Below are 26,988 nucleotides of genomic sequence, written 5' to 3' on the forward strand. Positions count from 1 at the left end.
GGAAAGGGCAGTGTGAAGTGCGATTTAGATTGCGTCATCTGTGGATCTGTTGGGGCGGTATACGAATTGGAGTGGGTCTAGGGTTTCCAGCATGATGATGTTGATGTGAGCCATGACCAGCTTTTCAAAGCACTTCATGGCTACTGACGTGAGTGCTACGGGGGGTAATCATTTCGGCAGGTTACCTTCGCTTTCTTGGGTACAGGGACTATGGTGGTCTGTTTGAATATGTAGGTATTGCAGACTCGGTCAGGGAGATGTTGAAAATATCAGTGAAGACACTTGCCAGTTAGTCCGCACATGCTTTGAGTACACGTCCTGGTAATCCGTTAGGTCCCGCGGCTTTATGAATGTTGACCTGTTTAAAGGTCTTGCTCACATCGTCTACGGAGAGCGTGATCACACAGTTGTCCAGAACAGCTGATGCTCTCATGCATGCTTCAGTGTTGCTTGCCTCAAAGTAATTATAAAAGGCATTTAGCTCGTCTGGTAGGCTCGTGTCACTGGGCAGCTTGCGGATGGGTTTTCCTTTGTAGTCCGTAATATTTTTTAAGCCTTGCTACATCTGACGAGCGTCAGAGCCGATGTAGTAGGATTCAATCATAGTCCTATATTGATGCTTTACCTGTTTGATGGTTTGTCTGAGGGCATAGCAGGATTTTTTAATAGCGTCCGGATAGTGTCCCGCTCCTTGAAAGCGGCAGTTCTAGCCTTAGCTCTGTGCGGATGTTGCCTGTAATCCTGCTTCTGGTTGGGAAATGTACATACAGTCACTTTGGGGACGTCGTCGTCGATGCACTTATTGATCAAGCCGGTGACTGAGGTGGTATACTCCTCAATGCCATTGGATAAATCCCGGAACATATATCTGTGATAGTCCAGTCTGTGATAGTCCTGTCTGTGACAGTCCAGACAGTCCTGTAGCGTAGCATCCGCGTCATCTGATCACTTCCGTATTGAGCGAGTCACTGGTACTGCCTGCTTTAGTTTTTGCTTGTAAGCATCAGGAGGATAGAATTATGGCCAAATTTGCCGAATGGAGTGCAAGAGAGAGCTTTGTATGTGTCTCTGTGTGTGGAGTAAAGGTGGTCTAGAGTTTTTTTCCTCTGGTTGCACATGTGACATGCTGGTAAAAATTAAGTAAAGTTTTCCTGCATTGAAGTCCCCGGCCACTAGGAGCGCCACTTCTGGATGAGCATTTTCTTGTTTGCTTATGACCTTATTTAGCTCGTTGAGTGCAGTCTTTGTTCCAGCATCGGATTGTGGTGGTAAATAGATGGCTATGAATAATATAGACGAGAACTCTCTAGGTAGATTGTATGATATACAGCTTATCATGAGGTATTCTACCAAGCAATACGTCAAGTCTTCTTTAATGTTAGACATCGCGCACCAGCAGTTATTGACAAATAGACACACACCCCACCCTTGTCTTACCAGACGTAGCTGCTCTGTTCTGCCGATGCACAGAGAAGCCAGCCAGCTCTATATTATCCATGTCGTTGTGATTTTAATGTCCCGTTGGTAGGATAGTCTTAATTGTAGATTGTCTGGTTTGTTTTCCAAGGATTGCACGTTGGCCAATATCAAATCAAAATCAAATCAAATGTATTTATATAGCACTTCTTACATCAGCTGATAACTCAAAGTGCTGTACAGAAACCCAGCCTAAAACCCCAAACAGCAAGTAATGCAGGTGTAGAAGCACGGTGGCTAGGAAAAACTCCCTAGAAAGGCCAAAATCTAGGAAGAAACCTAAAGAGGAACCAGGCTATGAGGGGTGGCCAGTCCTCTTCTGGCTGTGCCGGGTGGAGATTATAACAGAACATGGCCAAGATGTTCAAATGTTCATAAATGACCAGCATGGTCAAATAATAATAATCACAGTAGTTGTCGAGTGTGCAGCAAGTCAGCACTTCAGGAGTAAATGTCAGTTGGCTTTTCATAGCTGATCATTAAGAGTATCTCTACCGCTCCTGCTGACTCTAGAGAGTTGAAAACAGCAGATCTGGGACAGGTAGCACGTCCAGTGAACAGGTCAGGGTTCCATAGCCGCAGGCAGAACAGTTGAAACTGGAGCAGCAGCATGGCCAGGTGGACTGGGGACAGCAAAGGAGTCATCATGCCAGGTAGTCCTGAGGCATGGTCCTAGGGCTCAGGTCCTCCGAGAGAGAGAAAGAAAGAGAGAGAGAAAGTGAGAATTAGAGAGAGCATACTTAAATTCACACAGGACACCGGATAAGACAGGAGAAGTACTCCAGATATAACAAACTGACCATAGCCCCCCGACACAAACTACTGCAGCAAAAATACTGGAAGCTGAGACAGGAGGGGTCAGGAGACACTGTGGTCCCATCCGATGATACCCCCGGACAGGGCCAAAGAGGAAGGATATAACCCCACCCACTTTTCCAAAGCACAGCCCCCACACCACTAGAGGGATATCTTCAACCACCAACTTACCATCCTGAGACAAGGCCGACTATAGCCCACAAAGATCTCTGCCACGGCACAACCCAAGGGGGGAGTGCCAATCCCAGACAGGAAGATCACGTCAGTGACTCAACCCACTCAAGTGACACACCCCTCCTAGGGACGCATGAAAGAGCACCAGTAAGCCAGTGACTCAGCCCCTGTAATAGGGTTAGAGGCAGAGAATCCCAGTGGAGAGAGGGAAACCGGCCAGGCAGAGACAGCAAGGGTGGTTCGTTACTCCAGAGCCTTTCCGTTCACCTTCACACTCCTGGGCCAGACTACACTCAATCATATGACCCACTGAAGAGATGAGTCTTCAGTAAAGACTTAAAGGTTGAGACCGAGTCTGCGTCTCTCACATGGGTAGGCAGACCATTCCATAAAAATGGAGCTCTATAGGAAAAAGCACTGCCTCCAGCTGTTTGCTTAGAAATTCTAGGGACAATTAGGAGGCCTGCGTCTTGTGACCATAGCATACGTGTAGGTATGTACGGCAGGACCAAATCAGAGAGATAGGTAAGAGCAAGCCCATGTAATGCTTTGTAGGTTAGCAGTAAAACCTTGAAATCAGCACTTGCCTTAACAGGAAGCCAGTGTAGGGAGGCTAGCACTGGAGTAATATGATCAAATTTTTTGGTTCTAGTCAGGATTCTAGCAGCAGTATTTAGCACTAACTGAAGTTTATTTAGTGCTTTATCCGGGTAGCCGGAAAGTAGAGCATTGCAGTAGGCATTGCAGTAGTCTAACCTAGAAGTTACAAACTCATGGATAATTTTTTCTGCATCATTTTTGGACAGAAAGTTTTGGACATTTTTGCAATGTTATGTAGATGGAAAAAAGCTGTCCTTGAAACAGTTTTGATATGTTCGTCAAAAGAGAGATCGGGGTACAGAGTAACGCCGAGGTACTTCACAGTTTTAGACGACAGTACAACCATCAAGATTAATTGTCAGATTCAACAGAAGATCTCTTTGTTTCTTGGGACCTAGAACAAGCATCTCTGTTTTGTCCGAGTTTAAAAGTAGATTGTTTGCATGCAAAACTCTGCTGGCACCCAGCCATCCACTGACACGATGTGACCGTTCTCACTCATTTTTCAGAATAAAAGCCTGAAACTATGTCTAAAGACTGTTCACACCATGTGGAAGCCATAGAGAAAGGATTGGTTGATATCCCTTTAAATGGAGGGAAGGCATGCAATGGAATAGGGAGATTCATTTCTCTTAGGCACTTCCTTGTTGGATTTTCCTTAGGTTTTCGGCTGCAATATCAGTTCTGTTATACTCACAGACAATATTTTGACACTTTTGAAAACGTTAGAATGTTTTCTATCCTAATCTGACAATTATATGCATATTCTAGATTCTGAGCCTGAGAAATAGGCAGTTTCACTTGGGTACGTTTTTCATCCAAACATCAAAATACTGCCCCCTACACTCAACAGGTTAACTGATTTTTGTCCTCTGACGTCCTTGGGTAGGCAGAGAGGGTCTGGAAGGGCATCAAGGAATCTTTGTGTTGTCTGAGAATTTATAGCATGACTTTTGATGCTCCTTGGTTGGGAGCAACATTTATTCCATGGGACAAAACTAGGTCCAGAGTATGACTGTGACAGTGAGTAGGACAAAACCCACTGAGTCAATGATGGCTCCGAAAGATTTTTGAAGTGGGTCTGTGGAATTTTCCATGTGACTATTAAAATCACCAAAAATTTGAATATTATCTGCTATGACTACAAGGTCCGATAGCAATTCAGGGAACTCAGTGGCCCAGGAGGCCTGTAAACAGTAGATATAAAAAGTGATTGAGTGGGTTGCATATATTTCATGACTAGAAGCTCAAAAGACAAGAACGTCTTCTTTTTTTTTGTAAATTGGAATTTGCTATCGTAAATGTTAGCAACACCTCCGCCTTTGCGGGATGCACAGGGGATATGGTCACTAGTGTAACCTGGAGGTGAGGCCTCATTTAACACAGTAAATTCATCAGGTTTAAGCCATGTTTCAGGCAGGCCAATAACATCAAGATTATGATCAGTGATTAGTTCATTGACTATAACTGCCTTTGAAGTGAGGGATCTAACATTAAGTAGCTCTATTTTGAGATGTGAGGTATCACAATCTTTTTCAATAATGGCAGGAATGGAGGAGGTCTTTATCCTAGTGAGATTGCTAAGGCGAACACCGCCATGTTTAGTTTTGCCCAACCTAGGTCGAGGCACAGACACGGTCTCAATGGGGATAGCTGAGCTGACTACACTGACTGTGATAGTCAGCCTGCCAGCTTAGTGCCACTATCAGCCTGCTGCCTGGCCTGCACCCAATTTAATTGTGGAGCTAGAGAAGTTAGAGCCCTGTCTATGTTGGTAGATAAGATGAGAGCACCCCTTCAGCTAGGATGGAGTCCATCACTCCTCAGCAGGCCAGGCTTGGTCCTGTTTGTGGGTGAGTCCCAGAAAGAGTGCCAATTATCTACAAATTCTATATTTTGGGAGGGGCAGAAAACAGTTTTCAACCAGCGATTGAGTTGTGAGACTGCTGTAGAGCTCATCACTCCCCCTAACTGGGAGGGGGCCAGAGACAATTACTTGATGCCAACACATCTTTTGATTTACACGCTGAAGCTATGTTGCGCTTGGTGACCTCTGACTGTTTCATCCTAACATTGTTGGTGCCGACGTGGATAACGATATCTCCATACTCTCTACACTCGCCAGTTTTAGCTTTAGCCAGCACCATCTTCAGATGAGCCTTAACGTCGGTAGCCCTGCCCCCTGGTTAGCAGTGTATGATCTCTGGATGATTATTTTTAAGTCTAATACTGCGGGTAATGGAGTCGCCAATGACTAGGGTTTTCAATTTGTCATAGTTAATGTTGGGAAGCTTCAGCGTCTCAGACCCCGTAACGGGAGGAGTAGAGACGAGAAGGCTCGGGCTCAGATTCCGACTCGCTGCTTAATGGGGAAAACCGGTTGAAAGTTTCTGTCGGCTGAATGAGCGACACTGGTTGAGCATTCCTACAGCATTTCCCTCCAGAAGCCATGAGAAAGTTGTCCGGCTGCGGGGACCGTGCGAGGGGATTTATACTAACGTTACTATCTGTACTTACTGGTGGCACAGACGCTGTTTCATCCTTTCCTACACTGAAATTACCCTTGCCTAACGATTGCGTCTGAAGCTGGGCTTGTAGCACAGCTATCCTCGCCGCAAGGCGATCGTTCTCCTGTATATGAGTACAGCGACTGCAATTAGAAGGCATCATGTTAATGTTACTACTTAGCTTCGGCTGTTGGAGGTCCTGACGAACCACGTCCAGATAAAGCATCCGGAGTGAAAAAGTTGAGTGAGGGAAAAACGACAAAATATAAATGGTAATTAAAAAGTTTTAAAAAACGTAAAGTTGTCAGGTAGCAAAGTAAGGTTGGCAACAAAACGCACAGCAACACGTAAACAAGTCTGCAAGTTGTGACCGGAAATGACGCGTCCTCCTGCTACATACATCTTCAATAATAATACTAATAGGGACCTGGTGGTTTACCTATTCGTCGGCACTCCATCTTCCTCCCCATCTTCCTCCCCCTTTTCTTTCTTTTCTTCAAATCAAATCAAATCCAATTTTATTTGTCACATACACATGGTTAGCAGATGTTAATGCGAGTGTAGCGAAATGCTTGTGCTTCTAGTTCCGACCATGCAGTAATATCTAACAAGTAATCTAACCTAACAATTTCACAACAACTACCTTATACACACAAGTGTAAAGGAATGAATAAGAATATGTACATAAAAATATGTGAATGAGTGATGGCCGAACAGCATAGGCAAGATGCAGGCAGACGGTATAGAGTACAGTATATACATATGAGATGAGTAATATAGGGTATGAAAACATTATATAAAGTGGCATTGTGTAAAGTGGCTAGTGATACATTTAATTACATCAAGATGGCAAGATGCAGTAGATGGTATAGAGTTCAGTATATACATATGAGATGAGTAATGTAGGGTATGTAAACATTATATAAAGTGGCATTGTTTAAAGTGGCTACTGATACATTTATTACATACATTTTTCCATTATTAAAGTGGCTAGAGTTGAGTCAGTATGTTGGCAGCAACCACTCAATGTTAGTGATGGCTGTTTAACAGTCTGATGGTCTTGAGATAGAAACTGTTTTTCAGTTTCTCGGTCCCTGCTTTGATGCACCTGTACTGACCTCGCCTTCTGGATGATAGCAGGGTGAACAGGTAGTGGCTTGGGTGGTTGTTGTCCTTGATGATCTTTATGGCCTTCCTGTGACATCGGGTTGTGCTGGTTTGCCCCTGGTGATGCGTTGTGCATACCTCAATACCCTCTGGAGAGCCTTACGGTTATGGGCGGAGCAGTTGCCGTACCAGGCAGTGATACAGCCCGACAGGATGCTCTTGATTGTGCATCTGTAAAAGTTTGTGGGTGTTTTTGGTGACAAGCCAAATTTCTTCAGCCTCCTGAGGTTCTTCACCACGCTGTCTGTGTGAGTGGACCATTTCAGTTTGTCTGTGATGTGTACGCCGAGGAACTTAAAACTTTCCACCCTCTCCACTACTGTCCCGTTAATGTGGATAGGGGGCTGCTCTCTCTGTTGTTTCCTGAAGTCCACGATCACCTCCTTTGTTTTGTTGACATTGAGCGTGAGGTTATTTTCCTGACACCACACTCCGAGGGCCCTCACCTCCTCCCTGTAGGCCGTCTCGTTGTTGTTGGTAATCAAGCCTACCACTGTAGTGTCGTCTGCAAACTTGATGATTGAGTTGGGTGAACAGGGAGTACAGGAGAGGGCTGAGAATGCACCCTTGTGGGGCCCCAGTGTTGAGGATCAGCGGGGTGGAGATGTTGTTACCTACCCTCACCACCTGGGGGCGGCCCGTCAGGAAGTCCAGGACCCAGTTGCACAGTGCGGGGTCGAGACCCAGGGTCTCGAGCTTAATGACGATTTGGAGGGTACTATGGTGTTAAATGCTGAGCTGTAATCGATGAACAGCATTCTTACATAGGTTTTCCTCTTGTCCAGATGGGTTAGGGCAGTGTGCAGTGTGATTGCGATTGCGTCGTCTGTGGACCTATTCGGGCGGTAAGCAAATTGGAGTGGGTCTAGGGTGTCAGGTAGGGTGGAGGTGATATGGTCCTTGACTAGTCTCTCAAAGCACTTCATGATGACAGAAGTGAGTGCTACAGGGCGGTAGTCATTTAGCTCTGTTACCTTAGCTTTCTTGGGAACATGAACAATGGTGGGCCTCTTGAAGCATGTGGGAACAGCAGACTGGGATAAGGATTGATTGAATATGTCCGTAAACACACCAGCCAGCTGACCTGCGCAAGCTCTGAGGACGCGGCTAGGGATGCCGTCTGGGCCTGCAGCCTTGCGATGGTTAAAACATTTAAATGTTTTACTCACATTGGCTGCAGTGAAGGAGAGCCTGCAGGTTTTGGTAGCGGGCCGTATCAGTGGCACTGTAATGTCCTCAAAGCGAGAAAATAAGTTGTTTAGTTTGTCTGGGAGCAAGACATTGTGGTCCGCGATGGGGCTGGTTTTTCTTTTGTAGTCCAGGATTGACTGTAAACCATATATCTCTCATGTCTGAGCCGTTGAATTGAGATTCCACTTTGTCTCTATACTGACGCTTAGCTTGTTTGATTGCCTTGCGGAGGGAATAGCTACACTGTTTGTATTCGGTCATGTTTCCAGTCACCTTGCCCTGATTAAAAGCAGTGGTTCGCACTTTGTTTTGCGCGAATGCTGCCATCAATCCACGGTTTCTGGTTGGGGAATGTTTTAATAGACTCTGTGGGTACAACATCACCATCTTCATGCTGATGGCGAGGATTTGGGCCTTGTCTTGACAAAGCAATATATCCTTCGCTTCGGACTCATTAAATAAAAAATATTTGTCCAGTTTGAAGTGAGTAATCGCTATTCTGATGTCCAGAAGCTCTTTTCGGTCACAAGAGACGGAAGCAGCAACATTATGTACAAAATGAGTTACAAACAATGTGAAAAAACAACAAAATAGCACATTTGGTTAGGAGCCCGTAAAACAACAGCAATCCCCTCCGGCAACATTATATAACAGTGTCACTCTCTTTGTAGCTCCTCCTCCACTTCCTCCCAAGAACATCCAAGCAGCTAGTCAAGGCTATTCTTCGTCTGATTCTTCCGGTAATATTATTTTGCTAGTAACCATAATTCTCATATGGAAGCAGATTCATGCCAAAACTTCAATGGTTTTATTGGTATTTGTTTTGGCATGAATCATCTTCCATATTCCCATGCCTCGTGCACACTTGCCATTGTTCTTTGGACAGCATTGATAGAAGTGAACTCAGGAAGATCTCTGAACTTTTATTTTCCGACAGTTGATTTACACAATGGGAGAATAGTCTCAAGCCCCGCCCCCATCTACCTGAACGTCCAATCCCCAGCCTCATACAGAGGTTCCCCCGTGCCTGACCTGGAAGATGTGTTCGGCCCCATGGAATCCTGCCGGATCAATGAGGGCAGGGCCTCACCCCGATGGGTCAGCTTCAACAGTGAGAGACCACCCCCACCAGAAGAACCGGCCCCGCCTCCGCCCCCTGCCTATCCTCCTCCTGACTCGCCCAACTCCCTCTCTTCCACCCCAGACTCCCCCTGCCTCTCCCCGGGCCCTCCTCCGGATGAGCCTCCCCCCTCCCCGCCGCCCTTTTCCTCTCCCCCAGACTCGCCCATCTCCATAATCTCCATTCCCCCTCCAAATGAACCTGTTCCCCCCCTGCCTCCAGACTTCTTGCCCCCAGACTCCCCGCCGTGCATCGCCATCAATCCTAGTCTGTTTTTGGATGATGATGAGATACTGGAGTACTCCCATGCTCCCTCTACCCCTGCTGCCCCACTGGAATACTCCCCTGCCCCTACCAGTCCCATCCCTCCCCCCCTGCCTGCGGAGCGCTCCCTTCGGGCAGGCATCCCTTCCCCTCTGGTGTTCCTTAGGGAGGAGCAGCCTGACTTTATGTCCTGGCCCCTGGTGCTGACCCCGGGCTTCAGGGGCGTGCCGTCCCCCCTCCTCCCGCCCGCCTACAGGCCCATGGTGTCTTCCCCCGGACCCTGCCCAGGCAGTGGTGAGTACATAGAAATACAATGGGTGGATTACCACTGTAGGAAAACATAGAAATAGAATGGGTAGATTACCACCATAGGAAAACATAAAAATACAAGGGGTAGATTACCACTCTAGGAAACCATAGAAATACAATACAAGTAGAATGGGTAATGCCATCATTGTGAAAATGGAATTAGTTGACATCGCTCTATTACTCTTGCTATTGGATCTAGAGGTCATGGCTGGTCATAATCTTAATAGGGGTCATAGGTCCTCCCTTTTCCTTTTACAGGCCCCTCCTCTCCACCTCGCCCTGCCAAGCCCATGTCAGGAGGTAGTCCAGTCCCTCCCCCTCTTCCTACAAGGCCCTCCTCTCGACCCAAACTGCCCCCTGGGAAACCAATGGGAGACCTGGTATGATAGCACACTTTTACATGTGTTAGACTTGTGATAGACACTATTAGAATGTTAGACTTGTGATAGACACTATTAGAATGTTAGACTTGTGATAGATACTATTAGAATGTTAGACTTGTGATAGATACTATTAGAATGTTAGACTTGTGATAGACACTATTAGAATGTTAGACTTGTGATAGACACTATTAGAATTTTAGACTTGTGATAGACACTATTAGAATGTTAGACTTGTGATAGATACTATTAGAATGTTAGACTTGTGATAGACACTATTAGAATTTTAGACTTGTGATAGACACTATTAGAATGTTAGACTTGTGATAGACACTATTAGAATGTTAGACTTGTGATAGATACTATTAGAATGTTAGACTTGTGATAGACACTATTAGAATTTTAGACTTGTTATAGACACTATTAGAATGTTAGACTTGTGATAGATACTATTAGAATGTTAGACTTGTGACTCGTATTAGTTTTTCTTCAACTGATTTCCACAAAGTTAGAGATCCTACTAAACCTAACTGCGGCTGCTCTGCTAACATTACATTGTGTTGGGAAAATGTTTGGTACAGCAACAGGCTACTGATATTCCCCCTCCCCCCTCCCCCAGGCTCGGCCATTCAGCCCCCCAGTCTCCGGCAGCCCCCCTCCCTTCGCCCCCCTGGCCCGAGCCGAGAGTTCCTCTTCCATCACCTTGCTGAGTGCAGCCTCCACCCCCACCCTGGGGAGAGAGCTCAACATATCCACTACAGGTACTACCCTCTTCCATAACACCTCCTTCACCTGTGTATGTCTCTGGTGTTAACATATTCAATGGTAGAATGCTCACATTTGAAGCCTATAATTTTACTTTTGTGAAACAGGTTTTTTCACCATTAAATCAAATCTAATTTTATTAGTCACATGCGCCGAATACAACAGGTGTACAGTGAAATGCTGAATACAAAGTGTAGACCTTACAGTAAAATGCTTACTTACGAGAATACAGATAAGAGTAAGAGAAATTAAGGAGCAGCCGTAATGGGACAAACTGGTTAGTATGATGATTACACACACCTCCCTCGTCATATTTTAAAGTGTTTTTATTTAACTAGGCAAGTTAGTTAAGAACAAATTCCTTATTTACAATGACGGCCAACTGGGGAACAGTGGGTTAACTGCCTAGTTCAGGGGCAGAACAACATATTTTTACCTTGTCAGCTCGGGATTCGATCCAGCAACCTTTCGGTTACTGACCCAATCCTCTAGGCTACCTGCCGCCCCGTCATCTTCACTCTGCTAAACACACAGTCATCTACACCTCCGATGTTCCAATCAGACTCCACAAGACTGCACACTTTCTTTCTTTCCATCCATCCATCATGCTCCCTCTGACCTTGCCCTCTGTCTTGTGATGGGGGGTTATACCTCCAATAACTCATCCACCTCTCCTCTCCTCTTCTTCTGTTCCTCTGAACCTGCCTGCCTCTCATCCCCCTCTCCCTCCCTCCATGTTCTCTACCTCTCTCCACATGAACAGAGGAAAAACAGCCAACCATGGTATGGTTTGACCAAGGCCGGTTTTATTTGTCTTTTGAAGGTGAGTCGTACCAGGGTCGTATTCATTAGAGCACAATGCGGGGGGGGGGGAACGTTCTGCAACGGAAACGGAACACTAGCGTTTCTTATTGGACAAGTTCAGAGGTAGTCCCTTTCAGTCCGTTTGGTGCCTAATGAACATGACCCAGTACCAGTGCATGGAGGCTATCGTAACGTACTACCCTGGCTGTCCATGTTTCTCTGGTCTCGCTATCTATGATCTCTCCAATCTTCTATCTTGTCATTTCTATGCTCTTCCCTTCTCTCTCCCTTACGCCTGTCTGCTCATCTGCCCACATGTCTGAAGGTCATCACAGACACTGGAAGGGATATTGCTACTGAGATAGTGCCTTTTATGTGATGATCAACCGTGTGTGTGTGTGTGTGTGTGTGTGTGTGTGTGTGTGTGTGTGTGTGTGTGTGTGTGTGTCAGGATGCTCCAGAGGACCCAGCCCACTGACCATGGGAGCCCAGGACACTCTGCCCGTGGCGGCTGCCTTCACTGAGACCATCAACGCCTACTTCAAAGGAGCCGACCCCAGCAAGTAAGGCTAGCATTCCTATCGATGCTAGGCTATTCCTCTCAAAGATAGGCTAATGCTAACACAAGTAGAAATATTGATACTAATATGAATAACAACATTGATGTCAAATTTATATCAAAGTTAATACTGATGTGAATGCAAATTCATGACAACATGATGTTTCAGCCGGCAAAGCGACCCTCATCAGAATAAATGCAACAAGTAAGATGGCTATGATATTGTTGATATATATCATATTGCAACTACTGTATGCCTATTTCATTTCAATATCAAACTGTATTGTCTCCTTTTGTTGTCCCCACAGGGAAATGCAATGTGCCTAGGCAATATATTGTTCTGTGGATATTTCTGTGGGAAATGTAGATCGTTTGTGGCACCCCTATGGATTCTGGATACTGCAGTTTTTCTCTTTTTGACTGACCCGTTTCTGAGCACTGAGCTGGCTCTGTTCTCCATGATCCAGGTGTGTGGTGAAGATCACTGGGGAGATGGTGCTGTCTTTCCCAGCAGGCATCACCAGGCACTTTGCCAGCCATCCGTCTGCCCCTGTGCTCACCTTCAGCATCAGCAACTACTGTCGGCTAGAGCAGGTCCTCCCCAATCCACACCTACTGTGCTGGTAAGGCTTATTATACAGTACACTGACTCAATATTGTGTTTTGGGGCATGGAATTCATATTTTAATTTTTTGGCCATGTTCCAAACGATGTCCCATAGTGGCCAGGATTGGGGCTACACATTGGCTCTTGCTGGGTTCCCCTAAACATAGTAGACATTCACAGGACCAATAGCAACATGTTTTAATGATTACTTTTAAGCAATAAGGCCTGTGCTTTACCATGAATGGAGTCGCAGGAAAATGTGTTGTTCAGCCTGACACGCAGGCTCAGATTGGTTAGGGAGAGACACCCCTGTGATTGGTTAGGGAGAGACACCCCTGTGATTGGTTAGGGAGAGACACCCCTGTGATTGGTTAGGGAGAGACATCCCTGTGATATGTTAGGGAGAGACACCCCTGTGATTGGTTAGGGAGAGACACCCCTGTCATTGGTTAAGGAGAGACATCCCTGTGATATGTTAGGGAGAGACACCCCTGTGATTGGTTAGTGAGAGACACCCCTGTCATTGGTTAAGGAGAGACATCCCTGTGATATGTTAGGGAGAGACACCCCTGTCATTGGTTAGGGAGAGACATCCCTGTGATATGTTAGGGAGAGACATCCCTGTCATTGGTTAGGGAGAGACATCCCTGTCATTGGTTAGGGAGAGACATCCCTGTGATATGTTAGGGAGAGACACCCCTGTCATTGGTTAGGGAGAGACATCCCTGTGATATGTTAGGGAGAGACATCCCTGTCATTGGATAGGGAGAGACACCCCTGTGATTTGAAACCTGGTTAAACCACTTACCAGGATCACCAAACAAATTCTTGGAAAACATACACGATAATGTGATAATATACCTGAATCAGATAAAGTCATTGTAATATTGCACCATTAGTAAACCCAAAATGCCCATGTCATGTATTTGTTTTCAGTGACACCACCATGTCCAATGTGGACACCAAGGAGTTCTGGGTAAATATGCCAAACCTGATGAGTCACCTGAGGAGAGTGGCTGACCAGAAGCCTCAAGCAACCTACTACAATGTGGACATGATCAAATATCAGGTGAGACCGTCTGCGTAGTCCACATTATTACATGTAATTCCATGCAGTGTACACTGTATAGTCACAATGGAATGTAATTCCATACAGTGTACACTGTATAGTCACAATGGAATGTAATTCCATACAGTGTATACTGTATAGTCACAATGGAATGTAATTCCATACAGTGTATACTGTATAGTCACAATGGAATGTAATTCCATACAGTGTATACTGTATAGTCACAATGGAATGTAATTCCATACAGTGTATACTGTATAGTCACAATGGAATGTAATTCCATACAGTGTATACTGTATAGTCACAATGGAATGTAATTCCATACAGTGTATACTGTATAGTCACAATGGAATGTAATTCCATACAGTGTATACTGTATAGTCACAATGGAATGTAATTCCATACAGTGTATACTGTATAGTCACAATGGAATGTAATTCCATACAGTGTATACTGTATAGTCACAATGGAATGTAATTCCATACAGTGTATACTGTATAGTCACAATGGAATGTAATTCCATACAGTGTACACTGTATAGTCACAATGGAATGTAATTCCACACAGTGTATACTGTATAGTCACAATGGAATGTAATTCCATACAGTGTATACTGTATAGTCACAATGGAATGTAATTCCACACAGTGTACACTGTAGAGTCACAATGGAATGTAATTCCATACAGTGTACACTGTATAGTCACAATGGCATGTAATTCCATACAGTGTATTGTCACAATGGAATGTAATTCCATATAGTGTATTGTCACAATGGAATGTATTTCCATACAGTGTATACTATATAGTCACAATGGCATGTAATTCCATACAGTGTATACTGTATAGTCACAATGGAATGTAATTCCATACAGTGTATACTGTATAGTCACAATGGAATGTAATTCCATAGACTGTATAGTCACAATGGAATGTAGTTCCATAGACTGTATAATCACAATAGAATGTAATTCCATACAGTGTATACTGTATAGTCACAATGGCATGTAATTCCATACAGTGTATAGTCACAATGGAATGTAATTCCATACAGTGTATACTGTATAGTCACAATGGAATGTAATTCCATAGACTGTATAGTCACAATGGAATGTAGTTCCATAGACTGTATAATCACAATAGAATGTAATTCCATACAGTGTATACTGTATAGTCACAATGGCATGTAATTCCATACAGTGTATAGTCACAATGGAATGTAATTCCATACAGTGTATACTGTATAGTCACAATGGAATGTAATTCCATACAGTGTATACTGTATAGTCACAATGGAATGTAATTCCACACAGTGTACACTGTATAGTCACAATGGAATGTAATTCCATACAGTGTATACTGTATAGTCACAATGGAATGTAATTCCATACAGTGTATACTGTATAGTCACAATGGAATGTAATTCCATACAGTGTATACTGTATAGTCACAATGGCATGTAATTCCATACAGTGTATTGTCACAATGGAATGTAATTCCATACAGTGTATAGTCACAATGGAATGTAATTCCATACAGTGTATTGTCACAATGGAATGTAATTCCATACAGTGTATAGTCACAATGGAATGTAATTCCATAGACTGTATAGTCACAATGGAATGTAATTCCATACAGTGTATACTGTATAGTCACAATGGAATGTAATTCCATACAGTGTACACTGTATAGTCACAATGGAATGTAATTCCATACAGTGTACACTGTATAGTCACAATGGAATGTAATTCCATACAGTGTATACTGTATAGTCACAATGGAATGTAATTCCATACAGTGTATACTGTATAGTCACAATGGAATGTAATTCCATACAGTGTACACTGTATAGTCACAATGGCATGTAATTCCATACAGTGTATTGTCATAATGGAATGTAATTCCATACAGTGTATTGTCACAATGGAATGTAATTCCATACAGTGTATACTGTATAGTCACAATGGAATGTAATTCCATACAGTGTATTGTCACAATGGCATGTAATTCCATACAGTGTATACTGTATAGTCACAATGGCATGTAATTCCATACAGTGTATACTGTATAGTCACAATGGAATGTAATTCCATACAGTGTATACTGTATAGTCACAATGGAATGTAATTCCATACAGTGTACACTGTATAGTCACAACGGAATGTAATTCAATAGACTGTATAGTCACAATGGAATGTAATTCCATAGACTGTATAGTCACAATGGAATGTAATTCCATACATTTTACACTGTATAGTCACAATGGAATGTAATTCCATACAGTGTACACTGTATAGTCACAACGGAATGTAATTCAATAGACTGTAATTCCATAGACTGTATAGTCACAATAGTCACAATGGATTGTAATTCCATACAGTGTATACTGTATAGTCACAATGGAATGTAATTCCATACAGTGTACACTGTATAGTCACAATGGCATGTAATTCCATACAGTGTATTGTCACAATGGAATGTAATTCCATGGACTGTATAGTCACAATGGAATGTAATTCCATGGACTGTATAGTCACAATGGAATGTAATTCCATACAGTGTATACTGTATAGTCACAATGGAATGTAATTCCATACAGTGTACACTGTATAGTCACAATGGAATGTAATTCCACACAGTGTATACTGTATAGTCAAAATGGAATGTAATTCCATACAGTGTATACTGTATAGTCACAATGGAATGTAATTCCATACAGTGTACACTGTATAGTCACAATGGAATGTAATTCCATACAGTGTATACTGTATAGTCACAATGGAATGTAATTCCATACAGTGTACACTGTATAGTCACAATGGAATGTAATTCCATACAGTGTATACTGTATAGTCAAAATGGCATGTAATTGTTAAACAAATGCAATGAAGTGCGTGCTTACGTATGTGTGTGTGTATGCTTATGCGTGTTTACATGTGTGTGTGCTTGTGTGTGTGTCTTAGGTAGCAGCTGAGGGGATCCAGTCTACTCCCCTGAACCTGGCGGTAAGTTGGCGTGGCGACACCACCAGCACGGACCTCAGAATAGACTACAAATACAACATGGAGGCCATGGCCGCAGCCCCCTCCCCCCTCCACAACATCCACTTCCTGGTCCCTGTGGACGGGGGTGTGGCCGAACTCCAAGCCATGATCCCCACTGCCACCTGGTGAGGATAATGAATTACTGACTGAGGTTGTTTTTAAATGTATTTAATCTTAGAATTGTACATTTACAGTGTATTTATCCAGGTTAGTGTCACTAAAATAATCAAGGCAACTATAACTTTATTTAATTTTCTCTGGAAGGAACCCAGAACAGCAGAACATTCTATGGAAGATATCAAGCCTTTCCCAAAGGTCTGAAAATGGAGGTAGGTGATCTTTCTCTTCCTCTTTCACTTTTCCTGTGACTTCTTCCTCCTCTTCCTCCTCCACCTGTCTTCCTCCTATTTCTCCTCTCCTTCCTCCTCTTTCTCTTCTCATTCTTCCTCATCTTCCTCCTCTCATGTCTTCCTCTTTCTCCTGTCCTGTCTTCCTCTTTCTCCTCTCCTACCTCTTTCTCCTCCTCCACCTGTCTTCCTCCTATTTCTCCTCTCCTCCCTCCTCTTTCTCTTCATCTTCCTCCTCTCCTGTCTTCCTCCTCTTTCTTCCTCTTCTTCCTCTCCTGTCTTCCTACTCCTTCTCTTTCTCCTCATTCTCCTCTCCTGTCTTCCTCCTCCTTCTCCTTCTCTTTCTCCTCTTCCTACTCTCCTGTCTTCCTCCTCCTTCTCCTTCTCTTTCTCCTCTTCCTACTCTCCTGTCTTCCTCTTCCTCCTCTCCTGTCTTCCTCCTCTTTCTCCTCTCCTGTCTTCCTCCTCTTTCTCCTCGCCTGTCTTCCTCATCTTCCTCCTCTCCTGTCTTCCTCCTATTTCTCCTCCTCTTCCTCCTCTCCTGTCTTCCTCCTCTTTCTCCTCGCCTGTCTTCCTCATCTCCCTCCTCTCCTGTCTTCCTCATCTTCCTCCTCTCCTGTTTTCCTCCTCTTTCTCCTCTTCCTCCTCTCCTGTCTTCCTCCTCTTTCTCCTCCTCTTCCTCCTCTCCTGTCTTCCTCCTCTTTCTCCTCGCCTGTCTTCCTCATCTTCCTCCTCTCCTGTCTTCCTCCTCTTTCTCATCTTCCTCCTCTCCTGTCTTCCTCCTCTTTCTCCTCCTCTTCCTCCTCTCCTGTCTTCCTCCTCTTTCTCCTCCTCTTCCTCCTCTCCTGTCTTCCTCCTCTTTCTCCTCCTCTTCCTCCTCTCCTGTCTTCCTCCTCTTTCTCCTCCTCTCCTGTCTTCCTCCTGTTTCTCCTCTCCTATCTTCCTTCTCTTTCTCCTCTTCCTCCTCTCCTGTCTTTCTCCTCTTTCTCCTCTCCTGTCTTCCTCCTCTTTCTCCTCTCCTGTCTTCCTCCTCCTTCTCTTTCTCCTCTTCCTCCTCTCCTGTCTTCCTCCTCTTTCTCCTCTTTCTCCTCTCCTGTCTTCCTCCTCCTTCTCTTTCTCCTCTTCCTCCTCTCCTGTCTTCCTCCTCTTTCTCCTCTCCTGTCTTCCTACTCCTTCTCTTTCTCCTCTTTCTCCTCTCCTGTCTTCCTCCTCTTTCTCCTCCTCTTCCTCCTCTCCTGTCTTCCTCCTCTTTCTCCTCGCCTGTCTTCCTCATCTTCCTCCTCTCCTGTCTTCCTCCTCTTTCTCCTCCTCTTCCTCCTCTCCTGTCTTCCTCCTCTTTCTCCTCGCCTGTCTTCCTCATCTTCCTCCTCTCCTGTCTTCCTCCTCTTTCTCCTCTTCCTCCTCTCCTGTCTTCCTCCTCTTTCTCCTCCTCTTCCTCCTCTCCTGTCTTCCTTCTCTTTATCCTCCTGTCCTGTCTTCCTCCTCTTCCTCCTCTCCTGTCTTCCTCCTCTTTCTCCTCCTCTTCCTCCTCTCCTGTCTTCCTCCTCTTTCTCCCCCTCTTCCTCCTCTCCTGTCTTCCTCCTCTTTCTCCTCGCCTGTCTTCCTCATCTTCCTCCTCTCCTGTCTTCCTCCTCTTTCTCCTCTTCCTCCTCTCCTGTCTTCCTCCTCTTTCTCCTCCTCTTCCTCCTCTCCTGTCTTCCTTCTCTTTATCCTCCTGTCCTGTCTTCCTCCTCTTCCTCCTCTCCTGTCTTCCTCCTCTTTCTCCTCCTCTTCCTCCTCTCCTGTCTTCCTCCTCTTTCTCCTCCTCTTCCTCCTCTCCTGTCTTCCTTCTCTTTCTCCTCCTCTCCTGTCTTCCTCCTCTTTCTCCTCCTCTTCCTCCTCTCCTGTCTTCCTCCTCTTTCTCCTCCTCTTCCTCCTCTCCTGTCTTCCTCCTCTTTCTCCTCCTCTCCTGTCTTCCTCCTCCTCTTCCTCCTCTCCTGTCTTCCTCCTCTTCCTCCTTTTTCTCCTCTCCTGTCTTCCTCCTTTTCCTCCTCATCCTCCTCATCATCTTTGTTATCATCTGCCTCAACTTTGTCGTAATCTTCATCACCATCAACATCATCTTCATCACCATCATCATTATTCTCTCTCCTATAGGAGTGGGGGCTCTACTGGGAAGGTTCCAGTTGACAGAGGGTCCCAGTAAGCCGTCCCAGTTGGCAGTGCAGTTCACCAGCGAGGGCAGCACTCTGTCAGGCTGTGACATCCAGCTGGTGGGGACTGGCTACAGGCTCTCGCTGGTCAAAAAGAGATTTGCAGCAGGTCAGTGTCTGTGTGTGAGGGAAGCATGAAAATACTAGCCTGGACCCAGATCGGTTTGTGCTGTCTCGCCTACTTCCATGGTCATTGTCACACGTTCTGGGATCATGGGCCCCGTTTGAAACTGAACTGAAATTGTATTGATTCTAACCCTGAATGTGACGTTGTTGCCTGACCATGAAAACAAAGCAAGACGACAACACTTTGGCAATAGCAAACAGTTGGAATTCCCCTGACTGAATACTCTGCTTGTGTTTCCTTACAGGGAAATATCTGGCAGACAACTAGTCACCACTGTTGTAAAATGGAACCCTTTCAACCATACGATGGTTTTTGACTGTGAGGATTGTGAGAGACTTTTTATGGATTCTTCATTCGATACAAGTTACCAACTGAGAAACGTCCGAAACCTAACGCTTGAGCAAGGAGGGGTAACTGATGACATAGCAGCAACAACAGGATGTGATGTAATACGCACTGTCCCCGGGGTTCACCAGGGTATTGCTTTATGTTTTAACACACTCAAATACAGTAGTCGCACTGTTGGAGTTTATGCAAGTAGTCACCGTTTTCTTTTCTCGTTTTGTGCACCTTGAGGGTTGTTGAGGTCAATTGTAAAATATTTTGTCTGTAATGTTTTCGTTATGTGTCGGACCCCAGTAAGACTAGCTGTCACCATTGGCTTTTGCTATTGGGCATCCTAATCAATAAAACATTTAGAAATCATAATGAAAGATAATGGATTCGACACATTTACTCCCGTTTAGCAAAGTCAATTATCATTGGCAGCACATACAGTATTCCAGCCTTATCTGTGAGAAGAATTCTATGTGATGGATGGAAGATGCACTGGACAGATTTATGTGAATAGATAGACACTGTTGTCATTCATTGATAATTCAATTGATTATGAAAAGAACAATTGATTATGACATAACAATTGATTATGACAAGAACAATTGATTATGACAAGAACAATTGATTATGACATAACAATTGATTATGACATAACAATTGATTATGACAAGAACAATTGATTATGACATAACAAGTGATTATGACCAGAACTCCACGTGCAGGGTTAGGATGACATTTTGGTGTTTTTCTTTTATTTATTGGGTTGATTCAACTGATATGGTACCAGCTGGTATTGCACCAGCACGTTGAGGCCCACAACTTGGAGTTAACGTACAGACAACATTATTATGTATGTGGTGGTTGTGTGTTTTGCTGGGAGGTCAAGTGGTTCATGTAATGTAATGGTTCATATTGTTTTCCTGATTTGTGGATGACAGAAACAAAGCAGTTGACCTTACAGGCTGAATAGCAGAGTTGCCTTGGACCAGATTACATTTCTTTCTGAATTCTGTTTGTCCCTTAGAGTTGTTGTGTCCAGGAGTCCTAATCAAGAATAACTGGTTGAAATGACATGCTTACAACTGGTTAGGGTGGCAGGTAGCTAAGCAGTTAAGAGTGTTGGGCCAGTAACTGAAAGGTCACTGGTTTGAATCCCAAGTCAACTAGGTGGAAAATCTGCAGATGTGCCCTTGAGCAAGGCACTTAACCCTAATTGCTCCTGTAAGTTGCTCTGGATAAGAGCGTCTGCTCAATGACTAAAATGTAAATGCTAGAATTACATCAATTACTGGTTAGAAGTAGGTCTTTATGAGGTCATTTCAACCAGTTTTGCCCGCTGGGAAGTATAACTGGGGGACATCAAAGAAGATGGAAAAGTGCTTCAAGAATGATTTATCTAAAATAGAATAATAATGAATATTCAACGGAAGCCCCTAATGTTATGTTTCTTGTTTTTCCACCATGTGGAGTTAATACATGTTTTATCATTTTCTAATAGCAGTATATTGAAAATCTATTTGTAAAAAAAAGTGTAAATATGAAAGAAGCTTCTTCATATATCCCTTTGGACATATGGGTGATTCTGTGTTTGTCAAATCAGATATATGTTATACGGTTGGTGATAGCCTTTACAATACATTACAGAACACATTATTGTTTTGTTTTATTTCTAACGCGGATTTCTTGTAAAATACTGACTGTCCAAATCTGCGTTACTCAATTGTGTTGTTTTTTTTTAAGCGTTTTTTTTACTCTACAATGCTAGTTCATTTATTTCAAGACATTTAGGATGTCCAGAAGCACACAAGAGTCCCCCCTCCCCTTCCCTCCTAATCCAATGCTATTCTGACCTAGACTGGGTAAAGAAAACAGTAGTGAGTGTAGCGTTCAGTCTAATGTAACCAGGTTCATTCAGACCTACGTCTGTTATAGTACGTGTACTATGTGATTGTTTTTACTGTAACTTCTAGTCATGTCATCGTGTTTGACCTTTCACCTGAAGATTTAACCTTTAAACCTTTGACCTTTGGCATGAATCCACAACAACATGATCAAACTTCCACGATACTATTGCAGTAACGTCCTCCTAGGTTTCCTCCCGACTTGCACACCAACAACAAATACATTTGTGGAAATGTAATTGTTTTGCTCCTGCCCATTTCAAGGAGAAATAATGTTAGTGTATTATTTTCACTTTATAACAATGGTAATAGAATTACCTCACGTTATTGTTACTTATTTCCAAATCAGTATATTCAAAATGAGTCGCGACCAATGACAAAAGAGCCTTTTTAATCCTTGATATTATCAATAACTATGGTAAATGTATTTCAACTTTCGTTTTTTATGTCCTGGTTGCAATTTAATTTATTTGTTTGAGCCTTACTGGCCATTTAAAAAAGTATTCACAAATAAACGTTTTTTCTGTCAGTATTTTATTCACTGCATAGGACACTGAATATGCAAACATACCATGTACATTTCCCATCCAAAGATTTTAAGAGTAAATATATAAAAAGTTAATATAATGTAATACATGTTTTACTTGGTAATAAAGAATTGGAGAATATTGGAAATGAAAATGGATGTCTTTATTATTATTTTGTACATTTTCCAATGTTACAGGCGCAGATGAATAGACTATCTTTTGGATAGTCTATTGAATGTGCATTGCGTTGTTGTTGTTGTCAGTTGTATTGCGCGCGCCAAACGGTACAGAGTCCTTTTAAAAACCCGATGAATGTAGTTGGTGCAGGATAGGAAACCCCTCCTCCAAAACGGACGGTTGTCAGGACAACACAATGCGCTGGATCGCTACAATGTTTCTGCTTTGACTCGTGAATTCTGAATAGGTAAGAGTGTTGTTATTTTCAGCTGAACAAAAATGTTTCAATGTTTTTGCTTGTAGAACTTTGGAATACACGGGTTGCAACATTCTGCTGCTGTCTGTGTAGCTGCGCTAAAGGGTGAACTGTTGCACTTGGGGTGTATTCATAACGCAGATTCTGTTGCAAAAATATATTATGTTCAAAACGTTTTGCAACAAAAACCGTTTACGCCAAAACGAAAAACGTTTTGCAACAAAAACAAGAGTTTATATTGGACAAATTCGGGTAGGTCCCTCCCCGTTTCGGTTCGTTTGTTCTCCTTGCTTCCATTTGGTTTATAACTGTGTTCGTAAAATCACTCTGGCTATCTACTCCGATTTCAGAGCACTCTCGTCTTGAGTGTGCCAGAGCGCTGACGAATTTACGAACCCCTGTTGAATGTGGCCGGTGTAAACGTCGGCAAAAAAAGCGTAACTAATCATTGTTGCAAGCAGCACAGTTACAGTCACCGGCGCTCTGGATAACAGCCTAACCAGCTCTGTTAGGGCAAGTAAAATGGTCAGAGTTAGGTGTTCTTTCATTCGTGTCTGGAAGTAGCTCGGATCAAGCGTCCAGTGTGCGCTCTGAACACTCCGAGAGAGAAACGCTCTTAAATTACAAACGGACAATATGAAAACACTCTGAATTTACGAACGCCCAGAGCACACTCTGAGTGCATTCTGGCACTCCAGATTGAATTTACGAACACACCCTTAATGGTTAGACAGTAAACGGTTTCCGTTGCAAGTCATATTAGTTTGCCCATTTCGGGAGAAACCATTTTCCAAGTCGGCACAACAGCAGGTCTGTATTGCCCTATTCAGTGCATTCTGCATTACATACATTCTATCAGGAGACTGAATTCTCCTAATGGCTAATTTAAACCTATAGCTACTATACTGTTTACTTAGTTGGAACTGATAAATGTCTTGTATGTGTTATTATTTATCTGTTTGTGTTGACATGGTTACCATCAACCACACTATATGATACACAAATGATTTTAGCCTTGAATGTGCTTAGGTGCCTAATACAAAGCTTCCCCCTTATGAGTAGCTAGACAACAGGCAGAGTAATGTCTGATTTAGCTAGAGACAAGGCAGCTCGTCTTCTGAAGAAGAGAGGTAGTGTGTCTTCCCTTGGCAGCCATGATGTCAGAGCCAAGGAAACAGGGGGCAAGATCAAGGAGTGAGTACTCGTTTGAAGTTAAGCATTTAGCACAAACTATTGAAGAATTTTCTACTTATTTTATTTATCCAGATCAATTAGTTATTCTATTTTCTCTGATTTTTCCTCATGATATTAAAGTTGCATTCAAATTCATGAGGTAGAAGTTGCCCTAGCCACAGATCTAGGATCAGATCAGTAGATGCCCTACTCCCAATCCTAACCTAAATACAACCGTTAGGGAGAGGGAAAACTATCTGACCCTCTATCAGTGGTTGAGGACAACTTCTCAAACACAGACCTTTTGATGTTCTACCACTGTATCTGAATACGTATCTATCTTGACTTGCAGTTCTATAAGCACCGTATCCTATATCGATGAGCCTGGTCACCATGACGATAACTCTCGACCCGTAGTACAGATGGAGAACACCTTCCAATTGGGTGAGGCCTTTATTTTCACCACATGTTCACCAGTGCTAGCCTGGTCCCAGATCTGTCTCTGTTCGGCATGACAATGACCATAGGAGTTGGCAAGATAGCACAAACAGACCTGGGATCAGGCTAATAATGACACTCCCATTTGAAGGAGTGGTTAGTTGGGTTACTATAGCCTTACGTTACCATAATTCGATGTCTCGTTCATCACTCGGTGAGGAAGCCTGGAAGCTACTTGGATTATAATTGACTAATTCCATTGTGGTTACTCAGTAACTACATGGAATTAGTGTAACAGTGTATGAAACATTATGCCCCCCCCCCCCCCCCTTTTGAATAGCACCACATAGACGCTTCCCTGTTCTCACGGTCAATGACATCCTGAAGGATGTGCTCGACAGTTACCTGCAAGAAGAGAAGTATGAAGCTGAGCTCTGTCGGCAGATGACAAAGACCATATCCGAGGTAATATTGATTGCCATTAAATAATGCCTTTGCTTATGCAGAGGAACTCATTAAATTATTAGTGAGTTTTTATTTTGTTATTATTTCAGACAAGAGTGGTATCGGTACAATTTGGGCTAACTGTTAGCCTAGATGCTAGACTGCTTCTACATTCATCAACCCCTATATCATTGCCCTAGCCAGATCTGCTATCTTGCCAACTTCTATGGTCATATCATAGCAAAAGCTAAAATCGTTGCCATACCGTTGCCCTACCATGGGGCGGCAGGTTGCCTAGTGGATAGAGCGTTGGGCCAGTAACCGAAAGGTTGCTAGATCGAATCCCCGACAAGGTCAAAATCTGTCGTTCTGCCCCTGAACAAGGCAGTTAACCCACTGTTCCTAGGCCATCATTGTAAATGGGAATTTGTTGTTAACTGACTTGCCTGGTAAAATAAAACAATTATGACAAGTTGTCTTAACAAAATGTCAGGCACCAGTCTTGCATCTTTTGGCTTGAATTTCCATGGAGTTTTTTTATTGACATGTATGGTTGATCTTAACATAGAAATAGTCAACAGCTCTCTGATACACCTCACAGTGTATATGGCCACAGTCATGCCACAAAAAAACACCCGCTTGCCAAGAATAGTCCGGCTGAGATTTAAATAGCTGCTCGAGTTCCCTTTTCCCTTTCAGTCTGTGACTCTTCCTTGTCCTGTAGGTGATCAAAGCCAGGGTGAAGGATCTGATGGTTCCCCGTTATAAGATCATTGTTCTGATCAGCATCGGACAGCTCAGTGACCAGAACATGCGCATCGGGAGCCGCTGCCTGTGGGACTCCTCCAACGATACCTTCTCCTCACACTCCTTCAAGAACAGCTCTCTCTTCGCCGTGGCCAACGTCTACGCTGTTTACTTTGAGTGAGTCATCACCCACATGGTCACAGATGACTGTCTTGGACTGTGGGTACTCAAGTCCTATATAGTCTTATGTAGTCTGTCATAAAGGCTACATAACAGTGTTATAAGCTTGACATAATAGATTTGATTTTTTTTTTAAATCACGACTGTTGGCGTCTGTTTATGACAACTGTGATGACTCAAATAATGTTTAGATCGGCTAATTGGGCAAGCTTAAAGCTAGCCAACTGGCTTGTGTCGTGACAGCGTTAAGTCGATAGCCATAAAGTGACACCGACTGTAATGTCATTGTCACGACTGTCTTATGAAATCCCTATGACCGAGCTTTCAAGTAAAGTGTACCAAATGACCTATGTTCTCTTTCTGTGTTCGTACCATAGACTGTGGGTATTCTAAATGGTCTATCGTGTGTATGATGTTCATTTGCATATCATGGAGAATGGTTGTGTGGAAGTGCTGGGAAACCTTTAAATGAAGGTCATACCTAGAGCATTGTGGTTTTATCAAAACAGACTGTACGTATCAAGGAAGTATCAGAGGCAATAACAATATAGTCTCAGGAAAAGGGAAATAAGTTCATACCATAGTCTGAATATCTTTCTGGAAATGATTCATTTTGGTTACATATGTTCTTGTCTGTGTAATAATGTACATATACTGTATAATACAGAATTTCTTGATCATTTAAATCTCAAATAGCTTTTGCAATCACTGTGGCACATCGTCACACACTGTCTTGTCTTCTAGCACATTTTGAATATTGTTCTCAGATTTTGTAGAGCACGTTTTATATTTTTAAGAAACTTAAGACTAAAAAAAATAGTCTTAAGTTTCATCCTGAGAGGCAAAGTCTGTTCAATTGTCATATAGACCTCATATAGACCTCATTCAGACCTCATATAGACCTCATTCAGACCTCGTTCAGTGGAAGTGTTATTGAACTGATGACTCATATGGGTTTTCAGTGTCATAACTTGTTGAAATAATTTGCTGGTCTTGTCATAACTTTCTGAATAGATTGTTGATTTTGTACAGTTGTCCAGTCATAATGTCTACTTGCTGAATGTAACCCATTCGCTTTGGTTAGCTAAAATGGCCCATTGTACAACATGTATTGCCTCTTGTTGAATGAATAAAAGTCAGGTCAACCACAATAAAGACATCTGAGGAGATATCACAATGGTTACAAGTCCAGTTTTTATTGCTGATAAGATCAATGGGGGAATTTCATTGAAAGTCATGATAAAAGTAAATGAAAGTAATTGGAAGTAATGATATCTTTAGCTGACATCCATTG

The 26,988-nt window shown here is 43.2% G+C and overlaps 2 protein-coding genes across 5 annotated transcripts in view; both read left to right on the forward strand.

Moving 5' to 3' along the window:
- Nucleotides 1-22,420, forward strand: part of LOC135558418 (SH3-containing GRB2-like protein 3-interacting protein 1) — a 68,319-nt gene extending 45,899 nt beyond the window's left edge. Inside the window, exons 15-26 of one of the 2 annotated variants that reach the window (XM_064992205.1) lie at nt 8,603-8,671; nt 8,869-9,609; nt 9,883-10,004; nt 10,624-10,765; nt 12,025-12,136; nt 12,302-12,337; nt 12,600-12,755; nt 13,675-13,807; nt 16,769-16,974; nt 17,114-17,178; nt 19,333-19,497; nt 19,760-22,420. In XM_064992205.1, the coding sequence (XP_064848277.1) occupies nt 8,603-8,671; nt 8,869-9,609; nt 9,883-10,004; nt 10,624-10,765; nt 12,025-12,136; nt 12,302-12,337; nt 12,600-12,755; nt 13,675-13,807; nt 16,769-16,974; nt 17,114-17,178; nt 19,333-19,497; nt 19,760-19,782 (1,970 nt within the window). In that variant the 3' untranslated portion in view covers nt 19,783-22,420. The remainder of the gene's footprint in view (nt 1-8,602; nt 8,672-8,868; nt 9,610-9,882; nt 10,005-10,623; nt 10,766-12,024; nt 12,137-12,301; nt 12,338-12,599; nt 12,756-13,674; nt 13,808-16,768; nt 16,975-17,113; nt 17,179-19,332; nt 19,498-19,759) is intronic. The other variant, XM_064992204.1, reaches the window with a different exon arrangement.
- Nucleotides 22,421-22,597: 177 nt separating this feature from the next.
- Nucleotides 22,598-26,865, forward strand: dynlt5 (dynein light chain Tctex-type family member 5). 3 transcript variants are annotated; one of them, XM_064992206.1, is made up of 5 exons: nt 22,598-22,703; nt 23,775-23,906; nt 24,238-24,329; nt 24,664-24,788; nt 25,492-26,865. In XM_064992206.1, the coding sequence occupies exons 2-5, from the start codon at nt 23,794-23,796 to the stop codon at nt 25,693-25,695; spliced, it is 534 nt and encodes a 177-aa protein (XP_064848278.1). In that variant the 5' UTR covers nt 22,598-22,703; nt 23,775-23,793; the 3' UTR covers nt 25,696-26,865. The 3 variants fall into 3 exon arrangements, with proteins under 3 accessions (XP_064848278.1, XP_064848280.1, XP_064848279.1); XM_064992208.1 differs by lacking the exon at nt 22,598-22,703 and adding an exon at nt 22,718-23,522; XM_064992207.1 differs by lacking the exon at nt 22,598-22,703 and having other exon boundaries at nt 23,582-23,906.
- The last annotated feature ends 123 nt before the right edge of the window (nt 26,866-26,988 follow it).

This window comes from Oncorhynchus masou, chromosome 17, assembly GCF_036934945.1.
Source record: "Oncorhynchus masou masou isolate Uvic2021 chromosome 17, UVic_Omas_1.1, whole genome shotgun sequence".
NCBI classification, from domain to species: domain Eukaryota; kingdom Metazoa; phylum Chordata; class Actinopteri; order Salmoniformes; family Salmonidae; genus Oncorhynchus; species Oncorhynchus masou.